The sequence below is a fragment of the Phyllostomus discolor genome, chromosome 8 (assembly GCF_004126475.2).
Source record: "Phyllostomus discolor isolate MPI-MPIP mPhyDis1 chromosome 8, mPhyDis1.pri.v3, whole genome shotgun sequence".
In the NCBI taxonomy this organism is placed as follows: Eukaryota; Metazoa; Chordata; class Mammalia; order Chiroptera; family Phyllostomidae; genus Phyllostomus; species Phyllostomus discolor.
The window spans coordinates 2634663-2655364 of NC_040910.2; the positions used below are offsets into that span (position 1 = coordinate 2634663).

At 55.7% G+C, this 20702-nt stretch overlaps 1 protein-coding gene across 3 annotated transcripts in view; it reads right to left on the minus strand.

Annotated features, from left to right (window-relative positions):
- TRPC3 (transient receptor potential cation channel subfamily C member 3) overlaps positions 1-11513 on the minus strand; it is a 54001-nt gene extending 42488 nt beyond the window's left edge. For 2 of the 3 annotated variants that reach the window (XM_028520395.2, XM_036031778.1), the window contains exon 1: positions 10960-11513. In XM_028520395.2, coding sequence (XP_028376196.1) covers positions 10960-11195 — 236 coding nt within the window. In that variant the 5' untranslated portion in view covers positions 11196-11513. The remainder of the gene's footprint in view (positions 1-10959) is intronic. The other variant, XM_028520394.2, reaches the window with a different exon arrangement.
- Between the last annotated feature and the right edge of the window lie 9189 nt (positions 11514-20702).

The window sequence follows — 20702 nt, forward strand, 5'->3', positions numbered from 1 at the left end:
CGGTAACCCTGCGCAAGACGCAGCGCCGGGGTTCTGCCGGGTCTAGCTCTGACTCTGACTCCGACTCCGACTCCGACTCCGACTCTTCCCCGGGCCTCCCGCGGCCCCAGTATTCCTCCGCGGACCCCACAGCCGTCATCCCCTGCACCTCCCTCCTCTTCAACTCTGCCCACACCCTCGCCTGTTTCTTAAAGCAAAAAACAAACACTGGGACCCCCTGGCTGACTTTCAGGGGCACCGGCAGCCTGCCCCCCCACTGCCCCCACACATCCCACCAGCCTTCTTCCTTTGCCGTTTGCTGCCCGTGAGCACACCACTCAGCTCATTTCTGTGCTATCGAGGGTGCACCCATACGATAAGTGTATTTTTTGAAAAATGGGTAAGGTGCTTCTCTCTGTGTCTCTCCGAGTGGAAGATCTCTGCCCCGGCCGACTCAGGACCCCGTGCCCGGGGTGTGGGGTGTCCTGTAGAGGTGGGTGGGTGGGTTCAGGGGCAGTGCAGAAGACGGATTTTAGAGGACACGTGCAAAGAGCAAGATCAAGGTGATTGGCAGCTTTTTGCAGGAAAAATGAGATGTTGCACACAGCACTTGGGAAGACAGAAATGGCCTTGGGGGAGGATTTGCTCCATTCCTTCTTTCTCTAACTAGCTCTGAAGGAGCCTGGCCCCGGAGTGCCCTCGTCACCCACACGAGACCGCTCCCCCACGGCGGCTGCGCTGCCCCGGTGCTTGCCCCGCAGGAGAAGAAGGCCGAGCAGAAGGGAAGAAGGGAGGGGGGAAGTCAGCACGTGGGTCCGATAGGTGGGTCAGCACAGAAGGCGGGGGTCTTGCTGTGCGTATTTTATTCAGAGTCTGCGGCAGCCCAGTCTGGTCAAGTAGCAGAATGGCGAGGGCTCTCGGGCCACCGGCAGCCCCACACAGTGTGGACGCTTCGGTGAGAGCCAGGGAGCCTGCACCGAGACTAGGACGGCTGCCGCGCTGGGAGCGCGACCCAGCCTACGTGCTGCAGGCACCCCACTCCGCCGCCCGTGGGAGCCGAGCGGAAACCCCAGGCTCCAGGGAGCACAGCTGGGCCCTAACAGAGGCAGGTCGGCCCAGATCCAGTCGCTTCCGCTGACAGACGCACCCGAACAGACAACAAACATCGCCCAGAGACCAGAAGAGCCGGAGGACACCATGTACAGACTCCCCCCTCCAGGGGACACAGAGGCTCCCCTCCCCCCAGCCCAGATGCTACAGAGGAGAACACAGGGCCGGCCAGCTTTCTGGGAGTCTGAGCGACTTTATCGGAGAGAGAATTTCTTGAAAGAGAAAATGTACTTTATAATATCCACCCGACATCAGTGAAATCGGCCTCGTAGCAACTCTCTGGCGTGCCCTGAACCAGGGCGGGCACATGGACCATAAAGAGACTCTGACCACTTGTGGTCGGACCACCGAGGGGTGGGGGCAGAAATCAGCCAGCAAAGGTCTCTCAGACACGGGCTAAAGGCACAGACACACTGTCCTGCTGGCCAGGCTGGGAAATGCAGGGCCCGCCTTTTGCTTAATTTATCAGTTGCTTCATTCACTTGTTGAAGGAGAGTAAGTGTCTCTTGAGCAAGCAAAACACAAAACAAAGTTTTAAAAACGAACTTAAAGCAGGGATCGGACGTGTGGTTCGGTTTTGTCTCCCCGGTCAGCAGGCGGGAAGTGCCGGAGACAGGCCTGCTGTTGCAGGTGCGTGACAGGAGCGCCGCGCGGCCGCTCCCGCAGGTTGTCCACCTTCTCGACCTGCTCCACCTGCCTCTGGACGCTCCTCGTGTTACCCCCCTGGGGGCACACTTCTGCTTCTGCCCTCCTCCGGCTCACATCCTCCCTGTCTCCCCCCGTCCACCTTCCAGCCTGCACCGCAGGTCCATCAGCCGTGGGTAAGGTTGCACAGGTCATCGCTACAACTCCTGCAAGATTCTGCTCGTCCGGGAACATGGAGTCCCCCCAAGCCTTTCTGAAACCCCCCCTGCCACTCCAGCCCGCGCTTAGTGACGCTGCTGGTCTGCCCTGAATCCGAGCACTTAACTTTATTTAGGGAGGATTTGCTCCCTTCCTTCTTTCTCTAACTAGTTCTGAAGGAGCTAGTTATTTATCTTCCTGTTTATTGTCTCCTTGGATACTCCTGTCCCCTAAGGTCAGCCAGAGACAAACGCTTCATGCTCCCTACTTTGTTTTGCACTTAGGTCACCTCAACAGCGCCGGACACCGTGCAGCAGACGTTCAAAAACGCTGTGAATGGACCCTGACTCCCCGGACGCAGAGGATGGAGCGATACCTGCCTCCAGGTCACTGAAAGGCAGAGAGCTGGGGGGGCGGGGGTGGGACTCAGCGGTCCCGTGCCAGGCTCTCTCTGCCTCACCACGCTGCGTCCAGGGAGCAAGGAGAATGAGTACCCGTGTGCAAGTCCAAGTAGCCATGAAAACACATGTTTAGCTTACGTGTGGGAACGTTTGGGTTCTATCGAGAACAGTTTCTATGGCTCTCTGGACCGAATCACCAACTCGTTGGCTCTCAGCAACCACGGACATTGTCAGAGAAGTCACCTGAAGTCCTCTGTTGAAAGGCGAAGAGTTAACCAACGGCTCCCTCCACCCAGCAGGAGTGCAGGCCAAGCGACACCACCCCCCACACGGGCCACGGGCCACGGCGACAAGAGTCACACCCAGAGGGTTGGGACTAATCCTTCCTCACACCGAGGACAGTGAGTGTGCCAGTGGCCGGCGAGGGTCCCGTCTGTCGTGGTGTGAAGGGCGGGAAGGGCAGACGGCGCCGGCAGGACAAGTGGTGAGCAAAGCACGGAGGAGGGGCGGGGTGTCAGGGTGTCAGCGAGCAGCCGCTGCCAGGCTCCGTGTGGTGCTGGGACGGTGCTAATTGGAAGCGGTAATGACCGTGGGCAGCAGCAGGCACTGGCAGAGGACATGAAAATCCTAGAAGAAAAGTAAAAAATGGACAGACCCCGCTGTCCCCCTGGCAAGCAGGCCGCTGTCAGCAATGCTGCTGCCTCCGGGGACATGTGCCTCTACCTGGGCACCGCACCTGCGGTGTGGGTGGGACGAGGAAGGGGCAGCTGACCAAGGGCTCGGTCACGTCACCAGAACACACATTGAGGCCGTCTGTTAATGCGTGTGTGTGGGGGGGGGGGCCCTAAGTGCACAGCGTGCAAGGCTCGAGGACAGCCCCCCATCAGCACCACCGGAGTCTGGTGGACGGGACTCGGGGTTCCCACAGGGGAGCAGACCCGACCCTGAGGCTGCGGCTCGACACCACGGTCGGCCCGGCCGAGGGACACGATGTCCCAGGACCAACCCCACCAGCAAGGCGCAGCACTCCGGGTAAGCGGGAAAGCCCTGCTTTCGTCCCTAAAGGCGCCACCAAAACATTAAAACGCAGAGACGCCAGCACTTCCAGGTCTGGAGAGAGAGCTGGGTCCCCGCAGCCAGGAACGCCCGAGAGGCTGCGTTGGTCCGTGTCACGTCGGAACCCTTCTTCACGCAGCATTCAGACGCGTCTGGTAGACGCGCGCCTGTCCGGGAGAAGTCCTGGAGACCAGCCCGAGGAGCTGTGCGCGCTCACGGAGGAGGGAGGCTCTGGGCCCGCTCTCCACCGCCCCCCGCCCCGCCCCCGTCGGCGGGCTCCCCGAGGCTGTGCCAGGCCCCTGGCAGCTGCACCCTCAGGGGCGGCGGCGAAGAGCCGCTTCCCGGTGCCTTCCTTCCGAAAGTCCACCCTGACCACGGCCAGCGCGACGTCTGATGCTATTTCTGAAACGCAGGTGCCCCAGAAAGTAGTGGCGCAGACGCTTCTAGAACTCGGAGGTTTCCGCTCGAGGTTTCACTCGGCGAGGGACTCCACCACCGGAGCGGCTGTGGCTCGCGCTGCCACCACCGACTCTGCTCGCGCCCGTCTCCCCGGCAACGCTCCGCAACCTGAAGGGCAGAGACCGGCTCCCCGCGCTCTGTGCGTGTCTGCTTTTGGTACCCGGCCGATGACACTCAAAAATAAAGTAAAAAACGTCTTCTGACCCAGAAGAAGCTCATATTTGGCTATTGAATCTATTAGTATCGAACATATATATATATTGCTGATGTTACACACTAATGTATATTAGTATCGATTACGTGTGTATATCTATATACTGCTGATGTTATAAATATGTAAGTATCAAACATATGTATACATATTCATACACACACACACGCTGTTGATGTTATTAGAAGCCAGGGGACCTGGCTTTCTATCGGTGCCATTATCCAAGGTCCAAAGTCTGGGGTCCGAAGATGCTTGCTCACCTCTCATCACCCTGCGACCTACTTTTCCACAGAGAATCCGCACCCAACAGAGAATCAGCCCTACTTGACAAAATATATTTAGAAATGCAAAGGACTATTATCGCTGTCATACTCTTTCTTTCACAGGCCACGCTCCTATGGACATTTAAATCTCATTGTTTAAAAAGATCTAGAACCAGACCCACATCGTCACCCAGTATTTGAATAGTACAAAGAAAAAAAAGGGGAGTTCTTTTGAACTAGATAATTGTAGAAGAAGATCCCTGACCTAGATGCTAAATTAAACACAAAACACTACGAAATCCTAACTGTTCTCATAAAGTCACTGCTGGGCCCCTTGTGCACAGGTGGGAGTCGGCCACCCCGCGGCGGCTCCCGACCCCAGGCCTCCCACCCACCCGGGCCCGGGCCCTGTGCGTCCACACTGGCCAGGCCAGGCTGCTGCCCTGCGGTGTGGAGGGCGTGCCAAAAAGACAGGCGCTCAGTGGCCATTTACGGCCACTTGAGCATGCTCCTGAAGCGGGGGGGGGGGGGGGGGGCGGTCCTGTTCGGGTGGGACACAGGTGATTTGAGGCAGGGACTTCAGATGACCCTCAGTCCACACCACACAGGTCACCGTTTACTCCATTTGCCTAATAAGAATGCTCATGATTCGGAACACTCTTCCTTCTGGGACCTCGGTTCTCTTTCCAGCACGGGCTTCCTGCGCCCTGAGTGAATGCCACAGACAGCTCCTAGGGGTGCCTGGTCTCAGGACGGTGGAATAAGGGCCCTTCTTACCCCATCTCCTCTCCAAAGTTACTCCCCTGAACTACAGGGTGCAGACCGGCTTGGCGTGGCAAATGCAGCCCAGCCCTATCGGAAAACCGACAGGTGCAAGTCCGCGCACAGGAGCCAAACCCACGGATAGGTTCTCCCGTGGGACACCTGGGTTGCTGCGAGGCTTCCTCTTGCTAAAACTCCCTCACCCCGCATGGCGGCTGCAAATGTTGACTGCGCGTCTTTAAAGTAACCTCCTGAAGCCTGTGCTACTTCTCCCAAGGATGGAGTGTAACCAGACCAATCGCTCTTATCGTTCTTTTGCATTTGCAACATTTTTTCCTTGGTAATCTGTAAAAAGTAATCAGTAACATCCTTTCCTCTTCTTCTGTAAAAAGTAATCACCTAAAGCAAACCTGAGCATAAGGAAGGAGAACCTTCTGTGACGTAAGCTATTAGAAAGCAATAAAAGCCCGGCCAGGCAGGGGTCGGGGCGCTCTCTCTCCCTCAGAGAGCAGCCGTGCCGTTCCTGCAGCCCCCACGGGACTTCTGCAGTCCGTGTGAATTGGTGTGTTGCATCCACAACACCTCGCGGTGTCCGCATCACTAAACAATGAGGAGAACGAAGAACAGCGACACAGATTTCATCTTCCTGAAACCAAAAGACCTCTGTACCCTTGCCCACAGTCCGAGAGGACAGACAGGAGAGGACGTGAGCAGAGACAGGTGACTGACACTTAGCGGGGAGAAGGAAGGGCCAACCCCAGGGCCTGGGATGAGAAGCTGGCCCACCCTGCTCCGTATCAGCAAAGGCCCAGGCACCGAGGGCCAAGGAAACTTCAGAAAGTAGAGATGAGGTAGGAGCCCAAAACAGGGGAATGGGCTCAACATCTGTCCGAGGAGTAGGTGGAAACCCTTCCCCCAGATCTCTGACCCCCCGTGAGATGATCAAATGACAACTCATGGGCCTGTAAGAAAGACGGGCTGTGAAATAGCTGGAGAAATGGGGAGAGATGCTCTAGAAGCTGGAGTGCTGGGCCCCGGGGCAGGGGGGCAGCAGCCAGGGCCGGGGGGGGGGTCCCTGCCTAGCTCCAGAATAACAGCTCCAGCTGTTATTAGCTCCCAATCCCTCCTCCCCTGAGACATATTTGTAAAAATACTGGATTTTTGAAATCGGGAGGAATGCTATAAAAAGGAATAGTCATAAGACAAGAAAGAGCTCTTAGAGAGCAACACGATAATAGCTCAAGTGGAAAAAAAATCAGTGGAAGAATCGGGAGGTGGAGTCAAGGAAACATTTCAGGAAGAACAGAAGAGACACTGGAACACAGGGGGGAAGAGACAGGAAACCCAGGGGCCGGTCCGGGAGGCCCAGCATCAAATAATAGGGATTCCAGGGAGAGAGAAGACTGGACATCGTGGGTAGGAAATAATAAGAGAAATAATACACGAAAACCTCCCAGAACCACGGGGCACGATCCCCAGATAGCACAAAGATTCATCAAGTGTCCCGCTCACGTACTGAAAACAAACCAATACTACGGCACGTCATCTTGCAATTTCAGAATAGTACTAATAAGGAGACAATTATTTTTTTTCTAAAAGCTTCCTGAAGGAAAAAAAATAACTGGAAACCACATTCAAAAGAAGTCAGAGGGTTTTAGAAGGGATGTGTCCAGGAAAACACACACAGAGGCCGAAGATGTAGCTATAGAAGCAAGCAAGAACGGATGAGACAAATATGGACGCCAAGGAAAGCAAGGAATTAAAAAGGAGATGCTATCATCCTACACCACTTGACTCAGCAGTGACCAGTAAACGCCACATGGCCGAAGAAACTGTGATAACGAGTACATATCGCAATGGAACATTGTTTGGCCCAACAGAGGAGATCTTCCCACTTGTGACAACGTAGATAAACCTGGAAGACAGTATGCAAAGTGAAATAAGCCAGACACGAAAAGAAAAGCAGCCCATGACCTCACTTACGTGGAATCTAAAAACACCATGTAACGGGAAGCAGAGAGAATACCGGTGGCTCGAGGGTGTGGGAAATGGGGGGAGGGGGGCGCAGGGCAGAGGAGACCGAGCTGCAGTTCTGTGGGGCGGATGGGTACGGCGCTCTCACGGACGGCACGGGGACTGTCGTTGGTAACACTCCATGGAACGCAGGAGCTCTGTTATCGATCTGCCAAGCAACCCTTTGAAAATGACTTTACCCCTCTGTGTACCAATGTTCTCCTTTGCCGAGGGATGGCAATGGGAAAACCTGCTTTAAAGAGGTATGGTTTGCCCTGGCTTGCGTAGCTCAGTGGATTGAGCACGGGCTGCAAACCAAAGTGTTGCAGGTTTGATTCCCAGTCAGGGCTCATGCCTGGGTTGCAGGCCACGGCCTCCAGCAACCGCACATTCATGTCTCTTTCTCTCTCTCTTTCTCCCTCCCTTCCCTCTCTAAAAATAAATTTTTAAAAAATCTTTAAAAAAATAAAGAGGTGTGGTTCAAGTTAATTCGTATAAACAACAGCATGAAGCATTATGTAAACACCAATTACTGCTTTTACGATGGAAGCACTCCCTCCGAAGAAAAACTAAAACAGAATGCTCTTTTCTAGAAATCTTTCTCTGTGGAAGATTACAGTGCATGGAGATCTAAAGGGTTTTTTTTTCCCCCACAGATGTTACTCTGAGGATCCATTCTTCCTACTAAAAGCAGATGCCTAAGTTTCTTTCTTGATTTACCGAGCATTTGACAACCATGGGTCAGTTCTTCCCTTTTTTTTTTGAAACTCTTCTCTCTGGGCAGCCTGGCCTCGCTACCACTTGCGCCTTCCTCCTCTTCTGTGTCCGTTGGGTCTCCCCATCTCTCTGCCCTCCAACACAATGTTTTCCCTGAGATCAGGGCGCCAAGGCTCCCTTCGTTTTTCCCATCACATTCCCTGTGCTCACAGGACTCTGTAACGATTCCCATCAGATAGTGGACTTTCAGACTCCCCGAGAATTCGCATTTCCATCTCTCTGCTTGACAGCTCTGTCAGAATTATCTGAAAAAGCAGACCACCGTCCTCGTTCTTCTCTTTCCAGCAATGACACTGGTGATCTCTTAGTCATCTAAGGTGAAACCGCCAAGTCATCTCAGACCCTGCTTTCTCTCCAATGCCTCCTGGGCGGGTAGCGGCAAGTTCCCAAAGATTCTATTGTCTGTTCTCTCTTCTGATCTCACCCCCTCTTTCCATCCCACCGACAACACTGTTATGGGTCCCAATCTCAGCCTGGATAGCTATAATGGCCCCTAATCGATCTATTAGCATTCTGCCAATGGCCACTTCAATCCGTCCAGCTCTCGGAGTGGCTTTGATCACTCTGCTGCTGTGAAACAATCAATGACTCCCTAGTACCTCCTCCTGGAATGCAAGATCCTGCCCCGTGATGCCCCAAACCAACGCATTCAGGCACGTCTCTCTGCTCTCCTGCGCACGCTCTACGTTCCAACCAGACTCAGCTAATATTCCCCCAACATGATTCCCTTGGCATGCGGGGGAGGGAGGAGGGGAGAGGACCCGAGTTAATTACACATTCTCTCTCTGTCTAGTGGCCTGTCCATCTTTTAAGGCCCATGAGGGTTTCCTCAATGTCTCCAAATCTTATATTGTCAGTCTCTCCTTTGCACTTGACCCTCCGTCGCTCTGTCGCTGTGTGTGTGTGTTTATGGTGGTCATTCTAGTCTAGCTGATAGCATACGTGTTCATGATCGGTTTTACCTCCACTTCTCGCTCCTGCGACATTAAATTCCTCGAGTGCAGACCAGACGCCATGCTCATCTCCCAGCATGCTGTGTGCCTGGGCTGCACTTTGCACATGCAAATGCGTAAGAAACGCCTTTGAACTGAAACTCACGAGAACACCTTCAAATGCCTTGTTGGAGTTCACCAGATATATTACAACCAAAAAAAATCAGAAGTGAGGTCATCTGGCCAACGACTGGGATTCGGTCCAAGGCTGGCAAACAGCGAGGATGAAGGAAGTCTTGAATCAGTGATGGAAGATCTATCAGTTTTTTTAAGTCCTGTCAGTGCTGTAACAGATGACATGCCTCCTCTTGAGTCAGTCTGCTTCAAATTCCCAAGTACAATCCTGCAGCGCGGAGCAGCGAACGCCACATCATCACCCTGAGGAACCTTCGCGGTGGGAGTGGGCTCCGTCCTCCGAGTCCCTGGGGCCATCCTTCTCCGACCCCCTCCCTCCGCACCGCCCCTCCCACCGCCCCCAGAGCCGCTGCTTCACTCCCTGAGCTATGAAACCGGCCTGTTCTGCTCAGACGGAACAAAGAGCTAACCTCTGCAAGGGAGAGCAAGCTGGTCTCCGACCTTCCCAAGTCGCGGGCCTCACATAAACACACGGAGCTTGCCGCCCTGCCTCCGGAAGAAACGCGTCTTTCTGCCCAGCTCCTTAAGAGGACCGGGTCTTCTCAACCCCTTTAGGAGATCGGTACCCTGCAATGCGTCCTTGCCGAACTGGGCATTCTCGCCCACCGATAGGAGGGCATTCCATTAGCCGCTGGCCAGGCCGTCCGCAAGAGCACTTGCCTCGTGCTTCGTGTGACTGACCTCAGACTTGGAAAGGCAAAGTGAGAGGAATCTCCGCTCCGCCCTACTTTCCCAGCTAAGAGCGCTCTGGTGCCCAACTGAGTGTGAATTTAAGGTGAAAGGAAAAAAAAATGTTACAGAATCAAGAACCTGAGCAGGGTTCTAAAAACCAAATTGACAAAAGAAAAAAAAATGGAGCATGTCTTAAAACCCCCGGGGAGGCAGGGAAGGGAGCTGGTGGTGCTTTATTCCCCGAGGACCCCTTCACTTCCCCTGCATCACCTGGGCCGCTTCCACTCCAGGCCGGTCTTCAGCCAAAACTGAATATGATAAGGGGATGCGCCGTCCGCGTAGAAGCGGATCCCTCCCCGGGGCCACCCACTCCCAGCCTCTGAGGTCTGTTTCCCAGGGTCTGTGGGTCCGGACCGCGCGGCAGCAGGGGGCGCTGCAGGGCCACCTCCCCGGGCCCAGGTGGGCCGTGCAGGCAGGGCCCAGGCGGGCCCGGGCGCAGCCTGGACCGACCCCTGCTTCCTACCTGGCCGTGCGTGTTCTCCCTAAAACAGACAGTAAAGCCCGCGCGACACGGCCCAGGTGCGCGACCAGAGACCCTGAGAGCCTGCGCCCTGCGACAGGAACCACCCTCTTTCCCCTCCTCTCCGGGTCTCGCGGCACATGTGGGGAGGAAGCAAAGTTGCTTCTTCCGACAGACTGGGGCGCCGACCTCGACCTTCCCTTAGAACACGCTCAGCTGCCGACCCCGAGCCGCCCGGTTCCCGCGCCACGCTCTCCCGGGGGACCCGCTGGGGCTCCGGGTCCAGACCCCCCTGGGAATGGCCCGTCGGGAACCCGGGCGACCCGGCGCACCTTCCCCCGCCCTCTGTATCGCGCACGGTCCCTTCCTGCGCCCCGACGGCCCCGTGCGGCCGAGGGCACCCACGTTCCCGGGTAGCTCCGCGCCGGGACGCGGGCACGAGTCAGGGTAGCGCGCGTGCCCGCGGCTGGGAGCACGCCGCCTTCCTCGAACCCCCCCACCCCGGGGGAGCGCGGGCACCCGGGGGCCATTCTCCCAGGGGTTCCCAGCCCGCGGGCCGTCGCGCGAGGTCGGTGGCTGTGGGAGAGAAGTGTCCACGGGCTGGACAGCGCGCCCGGCGTCCGCGGTGTCGGCTCGCGGGGCGGTTCCACGCCCCACAAGACCCAGGGCGCGGCCCCGGAATCAGACAGGATTGGGTCTGGGGTCCCGGGCACGTCGCGGGGCGGAGGGGGCGCCTCCCTCCCGGGCTGCAGCCGCCGGTACTCACATGTCGGGCCCCGGCGACCAGGGCGGCGGGCGGTGGCCGAGCGGTTCCCGCGGCAAGGGCGCCGAGCGCGGCTCCAGCCCCCCGTTGACGCCCCTCCAGCCCCGCCGGCGGCGCTGCGGCTCGGCGTCCACGTCTTCGCCCTCCTCCTCCTCCTCCTCCTCCTCCTCCTCCTCTTCCTCGGGCGCCGGGAAGGTCACCCTCGCCTGCTCCTTGCACTTCCTGACCTTGGTGGACATCTCGCCGGCCACGGTCCGAGCGCAGAGATGCCCGCCGCGGGCCTCCGCCTCCGCCGCGCGGTCTCCCCGCCGCGCCCCCGGCGCGCCTCCCGAGGCCCCCGCGGCCCGGGCGTCCGAGCGCAGCCCCGGGCGGGGGGCGAGAAGGACCCCGCGGCGCCGCTGGACACCCGGCCCTTGGGGACGGTAGCCGAAGCCGCCGCTCCGTCGCCCACCCTCCAGCCCACAGCGGCTGCGGCTGCGAGGAGTCGGCCCGCGGCCGAGCGGAGCGCGGGCGCCGCCTGCTCCGTGGCCCGCGCCTGCTCCGAGCACATCACTTGCTAGGACGGCAGCGGGACTCGGCGAGGAGGCGCGGGAGGGGGAGGGAGGGGGCGCCGAGCGCTTCCCAGGCGCTGCCCGCCCGAGAGGACTCCGGCCAGCAGGTAGGGAGGCAGGAGACGCCCTCCTCCCCACTGGGCCGTGGCTCCTCCAGAGGCGCCACGGCCCTTTCCCTGCGGACACAAGTTTCCTAAGGAAGGAAAAGAGAAACCGGCTGGCTTGCAGCGCATGTCCCTGCAGGCCTGTTTTCCTGTCGGCGGACACGCGGCCCTCTGCCTGTTCCTCGCTGTGAGGCTTAGCTGACCCGGGTCGGAGGTTCCAGCCCCGGTCCCTGAGGCCTGAGCACCCCGGGGATGCCAACGTTTTACGTGTGCACCGTGCTCTGGGATTTAAAAAAATAAATGAACCTCAAAAACATCTAACAGGCTTTGTACACCTTCCAAGGAATATTTTCCAGCAAAATTTAAAGTCTTTTGAAAGCCAAAACAAAAAGTGTTGTAAAATTCAGGAGCAGTACTTCTTCCAGGAGGAGAGGCTCATGGAATCGCCATCAGGAGGAGTCTTAGGGACCAAGGAACGTATCCGTCCTTTCGGAAAGGGTAGAACTGAAGCCTAGAGAGGCATCGTAAACAACCCGAGGGAGGCGGCTCGGGAGAAGACGGCTCAGACTAACCCTAGGCCAGCGGATTCGCCGAGTGCCTGTTGCCTGCGACAGGCAGCTTTCCAACACGTCCAACTTGGAAGAATTGCAAAAATACCAGGCGTGCTATGATGAGATAAAATAAGTTGTTCGCTTTTAATCGTATCCCATTTTACCATGTCTCGTCGGGGAGCAATTCTCCCCGAGTTGAAACAAAAAAAAACACACCTAAGGAAAGGCAGCCATTTGGAATTTAGTTCTCAAAAATTAAATAAAATATTGTGTTTTTCTGAGAACATAATCCATCTGTGCGTTTAAGGAAGGACTGTTTACGTGTACACCTGGCACAGGAAGGAAGTAAATGGTAATACTAGGCGGTTCTTTAAGGTTGGGAGCGCCGTTCCTCAACGGGCGCAGACAGAATGGAGGTGGAGTGCCCAGCCCCTCAGCTCCCCCTCAGTCCCCCCTCTGGAGTTCCCCCTCTGGAGTATGTCTAAAGCAGGGCTGCCCAGCCTGCAGGCCCCCCACTCCCGCCCCCACCCGCCCCCGCTGTCCCCAGCCAGCCTCTCCCAGGCCCTCTCATCCTCCAGGCTGCTCCGGAGACCTCCTCGCTGCAGCAGGTCTGTGAAAGTCTCTGAAGCTTCCCAGGGCTCTCAGGTTCAACTCCGAACTTGACCTGCTCAGCCCCGCGTGGTCTGAACTCATCCTTCCGCCCACCCTCCCGCAGTGCACAGCCTCCCTTTGGTCGCCCTGAACTTTTCTCTCGTTGCCTGGCACTCTGGACACCTCCCAGCCTTTGTCTGGGGCTTTGCTGTGTCTGCACCGTCTCTCTCTTCCCGCCTTCCCCGGGGCACTTCTGCCTTGCCCTAAAGTCCTGGGTTCCAGGTGTCTCTTACCCGACAGTCCCCCCCCCCCCCATCCCAGTGGAGCTCACATGGCCCCTGGTCCTCTCCAGTGTCTCTGTCGGTGCCACAATCTTACCGCTGGTCACAGTGTCTCTGTCGGTGCCACAATCTTACCGCTGGTCACGTTGTATTGAAATTAGCTCTTTCTGTGCCTGTCCCCTCTTTCGACTGTGAATTCCCTGAAGATGGTTTGCGATGTTATTTCCTTTGGGGGCCCATCTCTTTGTCTTTGACATGTAGCTCTGCGTCTGATGTGCGGGACAAGAGCTCAAGACACGTCTGTTGAGTGAATTCAGGGAGTCTACAGGATGACAGCTGTGGGGGTGGGGTCAGGGGGTGGAGGGGTCGGGGTGAAAGGGCTCATGGACACGGACAGCAGTGTGGTGGCTGTGGGGGGTGGGTCAGGAGGGTGAATGGTAATGAAAAATAAAATAAGGAGTTCATCTTTTAGAGAAGTGGTAGGTCCGCAGCAATGTGGCGTGGCAGGTATTTCCCAGGGGATTCCCAAACACCTTCTGTCCCACGTATGCACAGCGCCCCCTGCCCCGCTCTCAACATCCCCCACCAGACCCGGGTCTTCGATGAGCTGACGAACCTGCGTCGACACAGCATTGTGGTCCAGACTCCATCATTCACACTGAAGTTCACTTCTGCTGTTGTCCGTTCTGTGGGTTTCGGCAGATCTGTGCTAATGTGTATCCTCCAGACAGAGAGTAATGTCACGGCCCTAAACATCCTCTGTGCTCCACTTACTCACCCCTCCCTGCCTCCGGACCCCTCTCAAACACTGAGTTTTTTTTCTAAATCATTTCCATACTTTTGCTTTTTCCATAACGTCATGGAGCCTTCTTCCATAGTGTCAGTGCGGCTTCTCTCACTTAGCAATAAGCATTTGAGTTTCCCGCACGTCCTTTCGGGGACGGATGTGGCTCATCCCTGTTTGGTGCTGAGTAACATCCCACCGTTTGGACATCTGCCGTTTCTTCGTCCATCACCTACTGAACCGCAGCTGGTTCGCTTGCGAATCCTGGCAATTATGGATAAGGCTGCTGTCAACGTCCACGTGCAGGTTTTTGTGCGGCCACGAGTTTTCAGATTCTTGGAGTGAGCATCGAGGAGCCCAGCTGTGGTCCCCATCCTCACCGGCATTGGGCGTCGTCCGTGTTCTGGAGCTCGTCCGTTCTAACAGGTGCACAGTGGTAGCTCATTGTTTCACTTTGCATTTCCCCGATGACACGGATTCGCCGCCTGTTGAACCTCAGCGAGGTGTTTGTCAAGGCCTTTGGCCCAGTTTTTTAAATGTGGTTGTTTTCTCACTGAGTTTCAAGAGTTCCTTGTGTATTTTGGATAACAGTGTTGTAACACACATATATATATTTCCCCCTCATGAATATTTCCCCCCCCCAAGTCCATGGCTTGTCTTCTCGTCCTCCTGACTCTTTGCTTGTTAAAGTAGACAAGTCATTGATCTAAGCAACATAAACTAGTAAGATGGGAAGTGCTGCGTGGCAGGACAATGAAACCCGGAAACGGAGCATCCCCGAATGTCCCGGGATAATTAATATTCCCGTGCCTTTTACACAGAATTTGCGTATCCGGTAACGGCACATCCGTGATGCTTGCCGCTCTTTTACAGGCCAGGGCGGTCCAGGCAGTTTCCTTGCTTCAAGCAACTATTTTGAAAACAGCTTCATCCGTTAGACGTTTGGGACTCGAAATTTACTTCATTGCATTACTTCATTGCAGAAATACGTTGTAAGCGACGCTTCTGTTTCCGAGATGGCTCACTCGAGCCTCAGTGGCTTAGATTTGTTTAGCGGCAGTGTGGGGTGCTATCTGAGGACAGAGGCCCTGGGCCAGTTTTAGACTGGGGCCCTTCTGATTGATTCTCAGGTGGGTGTCGGCTTTTGCAGAGCTTGTGTTGGGGTCACCCCGGTTTTTCTGAAGTGCAAGAGTCGAGCTGCTGGGGATTCAGGGGCGCCAAGCTGTGAAGAGCTTCCTTGAAGGGAAAGGTGAATGCAGCGAAGTGAGATGTTTGGGGAGGGAAAGAGGGACCACATTCACATAAGTGTTCTTTTAGAGTGCGTTGTTAGCATGGCCCTGCTTCATTGTTAGCTATTGCTGTGAGCCTCTCGCTGGGAGTGGATGGTAAGTCGCACTTTATCCTAAGTGAGTAGGTGTGGGAGAAAACGAGGTGTGTGGCGGGTTCAGGACTCTCCACGGTCTCGGGCGTCCTCTCCGGGTCTCAGAGCAGGTCCCTCCCCCATAAGGGGGCGACTGTGCCAGGTGAGAACTAGCCACTGTTAGTTCCCGGTTGTGACCGTGGAACTAGCCCCCCAGGCCCGAAGTGTGGGTCCTCCCACGCGGCCCGCCCCGTCTGACTCGGACAGCGCTCTGTGATCGCAGGCCCGGCCTGCACAGGTGTGGGCTGCGCTTTCTTCCCCACCGGGCTGGAAGCTCTCTGGGGCAGGGACGGTGTCCCCGCTGACCGGCCACGCCAGGCTACCCAGAGCACGGGAACAAAGGAAGCGTTCAGTGAGTGGTAGCGGCGGCTGGGATGGCAGACACTGGGCGACTATCTATGGACTGAGGCTCCGGGAGTGAGGAGGAGGAAGGTAGCTTCTTCCTCTGCCTTGGGACAGTGCGCCAACTTCCAGTTCCACCTGAGAACGGGCGGGACTTTTCCTCCCATGTCTTCCTCCTCTGACTGTCGCATCCTTTCCTATTTCCTAGTGCCCGCCTTCCCCGGGCCCTGTGGGCTCCGAGACTGGACAGTGCTCTAATCTCCCGTGATACCATGTCTCTGGCCGGCTCCATCCCAGAAGTGACCTCTGCTTCCCAGGCACCCGTGGGCCTCCTGCCTGTCAAAACCGCCGTTCCTCCAGGGCCTCTGAGCACAGCTGGCTGTTCAAGGGCATGTGGCCAAGAGATTTCCATTTTTTAAAAAACTGCCACGAATAGCGATTTAGTGCAATTCCTCGCTGTGCATTAAAGTGAGGTGGAAGGAAGGTGCTCTTGGGGGGGCCGGGTGGGGAGCTGTCAAGTAGCAAGCCAGGCTTGGGGTGACTTTCCTGCAGGGTTTCTGACTTTCATCTTCCCTGCCACGGAGGCTGCAGTTCCCAACGATTTAGGCTTGCCTCCCGGCCCCCGTCCGCACCTGCCCAGCAAGGGCAGTAACGAAGTCTGGGAGGTCAAGGAAGGCTGCCCACCTGAGCAGAGTGGACCAGGGCGGCTTTCGGTGCAGTCTGGGTCTTGAGAAAATAGGGACTGAAATATATGATCGTCGGAGGACAATTTTCCACGAGTGTCTCACGTGTCTGCACGTCTTGTGAGGAGCACGGCAGTGGCTGCCTTTGTTCTGGAGAATCTTCTCAAGGGCGTTCGGGTGGCAGACGGCCTCGGGAAACAGAGACAGGGTGTGTCTCTGGAGCAAGGAGCAGGTTGGTTTGCTGTCCCGTGGGACATGGAGTTGGTTTACTGCTCCCGCTGGGGCGAAGGCCAGGCAGGCTTCCCGGTCGTTATAGAAGGTTTGTTATCTAAGCTCGGGGTGTTGGGATGCGGCCCACGGCACAGGCAGGTACGGTCTGGCCCTCCCTCGTCAGGACAGCGAACGGAGGCTCAGGGGACGGGGACAGGAGGTGACCCCGGCTACTGCTACTGCCGTGAGTAATAACCTGTGCTTTGTCCCCGGTCCGGGACGTTCCTGCCTTCTGCCGGCATCCATGACACTGAACTAACTTATTAGCTTGCAGATAGTGTGAAATCTCAGGCCCTTCACAGTTCTTGACAGTTATTACAGTTTACAGATGAAAAAGTTCTCGGCTCTCCCCAGAATGGGTATCTCCAAGAGTAAATTAGATTCTTAAAGAGGCGTTGGCACCTTTCCCAACTGCTGAACGTGTTGTGAATTTTCCTGTGTCCAAGTGCTCTTTTACCTCCCTGCTCACGATGACTCTGTACGTGAAATCAGAACCAGGGGGATCAGTGCTCTCAGTGAGACACAGCCTCGACGAGGGCTCAGCGGTGGGACGACAGCCCGCGGGCTGCCGCCGCCCCTCCAGCCCGCGCTGCGTGTGCGCGCTCGCGGTGAAACCGAGGGAGCGGCTGGCTTTCGTTTCCCCCGCGTGTACCTATGGAAATCAGATCCGTCCGGCCTCTATTTTTGGCAAGGGTAAGAACAGCTCTGCTCTATCCTAATCCGTATTCCGGCCCGGCCCCTTCCAAAACCTATTTAAAGACACGTTCCTCAAAGTTATATTTGTCCTTCCTCGAGGGAGGAGGAAAGTACTGATCACTCACCAATGGGAAACTGGCAGAAACAGTCGGACACGTCACCTGTGAGAAAGGGAGTTTGGGAAAAAGAGAGGAGCTTCATCTTCCCAGTAGTTTTCCTTTCAGTGGGCTGAGTGAGAGTAATTTCTTATTCATAGTATGCCTATGCAGGATGAATCCTTAGGACATACTAAAAGTGGAGATAAAAACTAGAATGTAATTCTTTTTCTTTTTCCTACTCATTTTCCCTCCCTTTAAGGTATTTAGTCTGTGCTACATGCTGGTTGCCAGTGCAGGCCCACCCTGAGGTCTGGCCGGTTCGGGAACAGAGTTCGGACACAGCCTCTGGCCTCCACGTCACCAGTGCCACTCCCTTTGCTCCCTTTAAAAGCACCAGCATGTCCTTCCCACCGACGGGTGAAGGCAGACTCGACCTGCTGGCCTCCCAGGTCTAACCAGGGAAGGATTTAGGGAAGGCAAAGTGGGCCTCACTTAAATGCTCTAGAGATAAAGGAGGGGGGATCCCCCCAAATGGAACTTATTTATAAAAAACTGTGTATGTAGTCCTACCTGTTTAAACCTCAGTCACCTTCAAAGTACTCTCTCTTTGATGCAATACACCTGGTCGAGATGTTTTTCCCGCTGCTCAAAACTGTTTTTAAACTCACTGATTTTGATGCCTTTTAGTGCTTCTGCCATTTTTCCACCTCTTCCCCGTTGGCAAGATGTTTCCCTTTGAGGGCTTTTTCATTCAGGGAAACAAAAAAAATTGCTTGGGGTGAGATCAGGTGAATAGGGAGGGTGGGGCAAGGGGGTCATGACATTTGTGGTCAAAAACTGCTGAACACACAGTGCGGTGTGGCGGGGTGCACTGGTAAATCACCCATCACGAAAGGGCAAATGTGTTGAAAGAAAAAAATTCACTGGAGCCGAATGCAGCCTCTCACAACAACGCCAGCTGGCACACTGATGCAGATGGGTTCCTGAACACTCCCCCAGTGGGGGAAGCCTGTACGACAAGGGTCCTGCTCCAGAAGATAAGTGTGGCTTTTGGGGGATCCCGCCTCGAGAAGGACAGTATGCCCCCATTGCTTTAAGCCATGACCTTGGTACCTCCCTCCCCGGGAGCTATCTCCATCTTCAAATGTGACGCCTTTACCTTGTAATTCTCCACTTTGGGCAGAAGTGTTAAGAGAGAGCAAAAGGAGAGAGAAATGGGAGAGAAGACGCATGAGGTTCTCTGCTCCTCCCTGTATCACCTGGAATAAATTACCTTAAAAATGTAAGAAACATCCACATGCATGGGATACTCAATGGTTTATTATAGTATTAATTTTCATTGAAAGTAAAATGACAAGATTTCCATACAACATAAAGCGTATACCGCCATTGCTAATATGTTTAAATGATGTAATCAGAGTGTCTTGAAGGGAAAGGGAGGAGATTATTCTGTCTGGAAAGTCACGAAGTGTGAGTCTGAAATGTACCTTAAAGGCCATCTAGTCTGATCCCCTCATTGTGCTCGAGTCCCTTTGCGCTGTCCCTACTATGTCCCTTCTTAGAAGAGGTTTAGATGCCAGCGGTGGAGGGGGGGGGACAGGAATGGAGGGTGTGGCGCACGTGCTCATCAGGGAATCCGGCTAACAAGGAGCTGCCCCACCAGGACGGTGGCGGTGTCTGTTAGCAGTGGGACAAGTGCTGGGGGTGGGGGAGGGTTGCCAGAAAGCACGGACTCCCAACACCACCTTGATCCACAAGGACCGGAAGAGGCCACCTGGACACGTACAGATCAAAGTCACGGAACTCCTTCACAATCAGGGGTTGGGGATGGGAAGGGAGAGCCATTGGCAAGGACCCACATGGTCATAAACCCAAAAGAAGGCAGATGATAGAGCTCTGTGGACAGGAGGCTTAGGCTTGACTGCAGACCAGGGGAAGGTTGTCAGACACAATTTGATGCTTTGAGTCTTGGCGTGAACTGAGTTTCTCCCGGGACCCCACGAGCACCCTGTGCGGTGCTGCTCGCTGCCCAGCCCCGGCGCACCACCCGCGCAGGGATCTGCAGGGACCTCGCGCTGCGGCCCACAGAGGCGCCTCTCGCTCGAGTCCTAAGGTAGCCCCGGCTGCCCAACGACAGAGGCGAGTTATCGCTCCACAGCATTTTGTTTTGTGAGGGTTTTCCCTCCTCCTCAACTGTTTAGCTACCAGCTCACCATCCTGAAACCCCAGGGGGGAGAGGGCTTCCCGCCCACCAGAAAGGAGGTGGCAGGCTCCCAAACCAGAAGTGGCTTCCATTTTCATGTGAAGTCGGCGTGGCCAATCACACGTGGATTTTCACCAAAAATTCACGGAAGGGCCTAAGCTGCCCATAATACCCTATTTAAATTTAATCAGCTCATCCTTGGCTGGAAATATCATGTGGGCTGTAGCCAAGCGCTGTAAAGCGGCAACAAAGGCACCCTTGGAGATACCTCGGCAAACGCCCCATATCCACAAAGGAACTGGTTTCCGGAGGAATGACAGCAGCTCGCAGCGAGCACACGCACGGATTAAGGATTTCTGTGTAGTGCCGTTAAGGGGGAAGACATGGAATCGTTTATTAGGATGAATCTTTGTAAGAACATAGAAGGTCTTAGATGCATGAGTTTAGATCTGCTTCTGAAGCTACTTTTTTTAAAAAGATTTTATTTATTTATTTTTAGAGAGGGAAGGGAAAGGAGAGAGAGAGAGAGAGAGAGAGAGAGAGAGAGAGAGAGAGAGAGAGAGAGAGAGAAACATCAGTGTGTGGTTGCTGGGGGCCGTGGCCTGCAACCCAAGCATGTGCCCTGACTGGGAATCGAACCTGCGACACTTTGGTTGGCAGCCCACGCTCAATCCACTGAGCTATGCCAGCCAGGGCTTGAAGCTACTTTTATATCAATGCAAAAGACGCCGCGGCCACGAGCGACATGATCGCACACACACACACAGAAAATGTAACAGTGGTGTCTCAGGTGGGACAGGCATGGCCCGAGCCCACACACTCGGTCTCCCCGAGTCCCAGATCGTCGCCAGCATCTGCATCAGCAGCAGCAGCAGCAGCAGCACGGGCGCCTCTCTCCTGCTGCTCCTCCCTGTGGAACACGCAGGGCGCCTTTCTAGGGCGACGCCCTGGAAACCTAGATCAGATCCGTCCGCCCGGCACTCAAACCCTCCGGTCTCCGCGTCGCCTCCAGACGGCGCCCTTCACTGCACACGCACGGAAACCTGGGCGATCTGGCCTTGCCTGTGTCTCAGGCCTTGCCAACGGCCACCTTCCCTTTGAGACTTGGCACATGGGTCCCCTGTGCTCGAATATATTCATCCAGGCAGTTATGGGAAGGTTGTTTTTTAAAG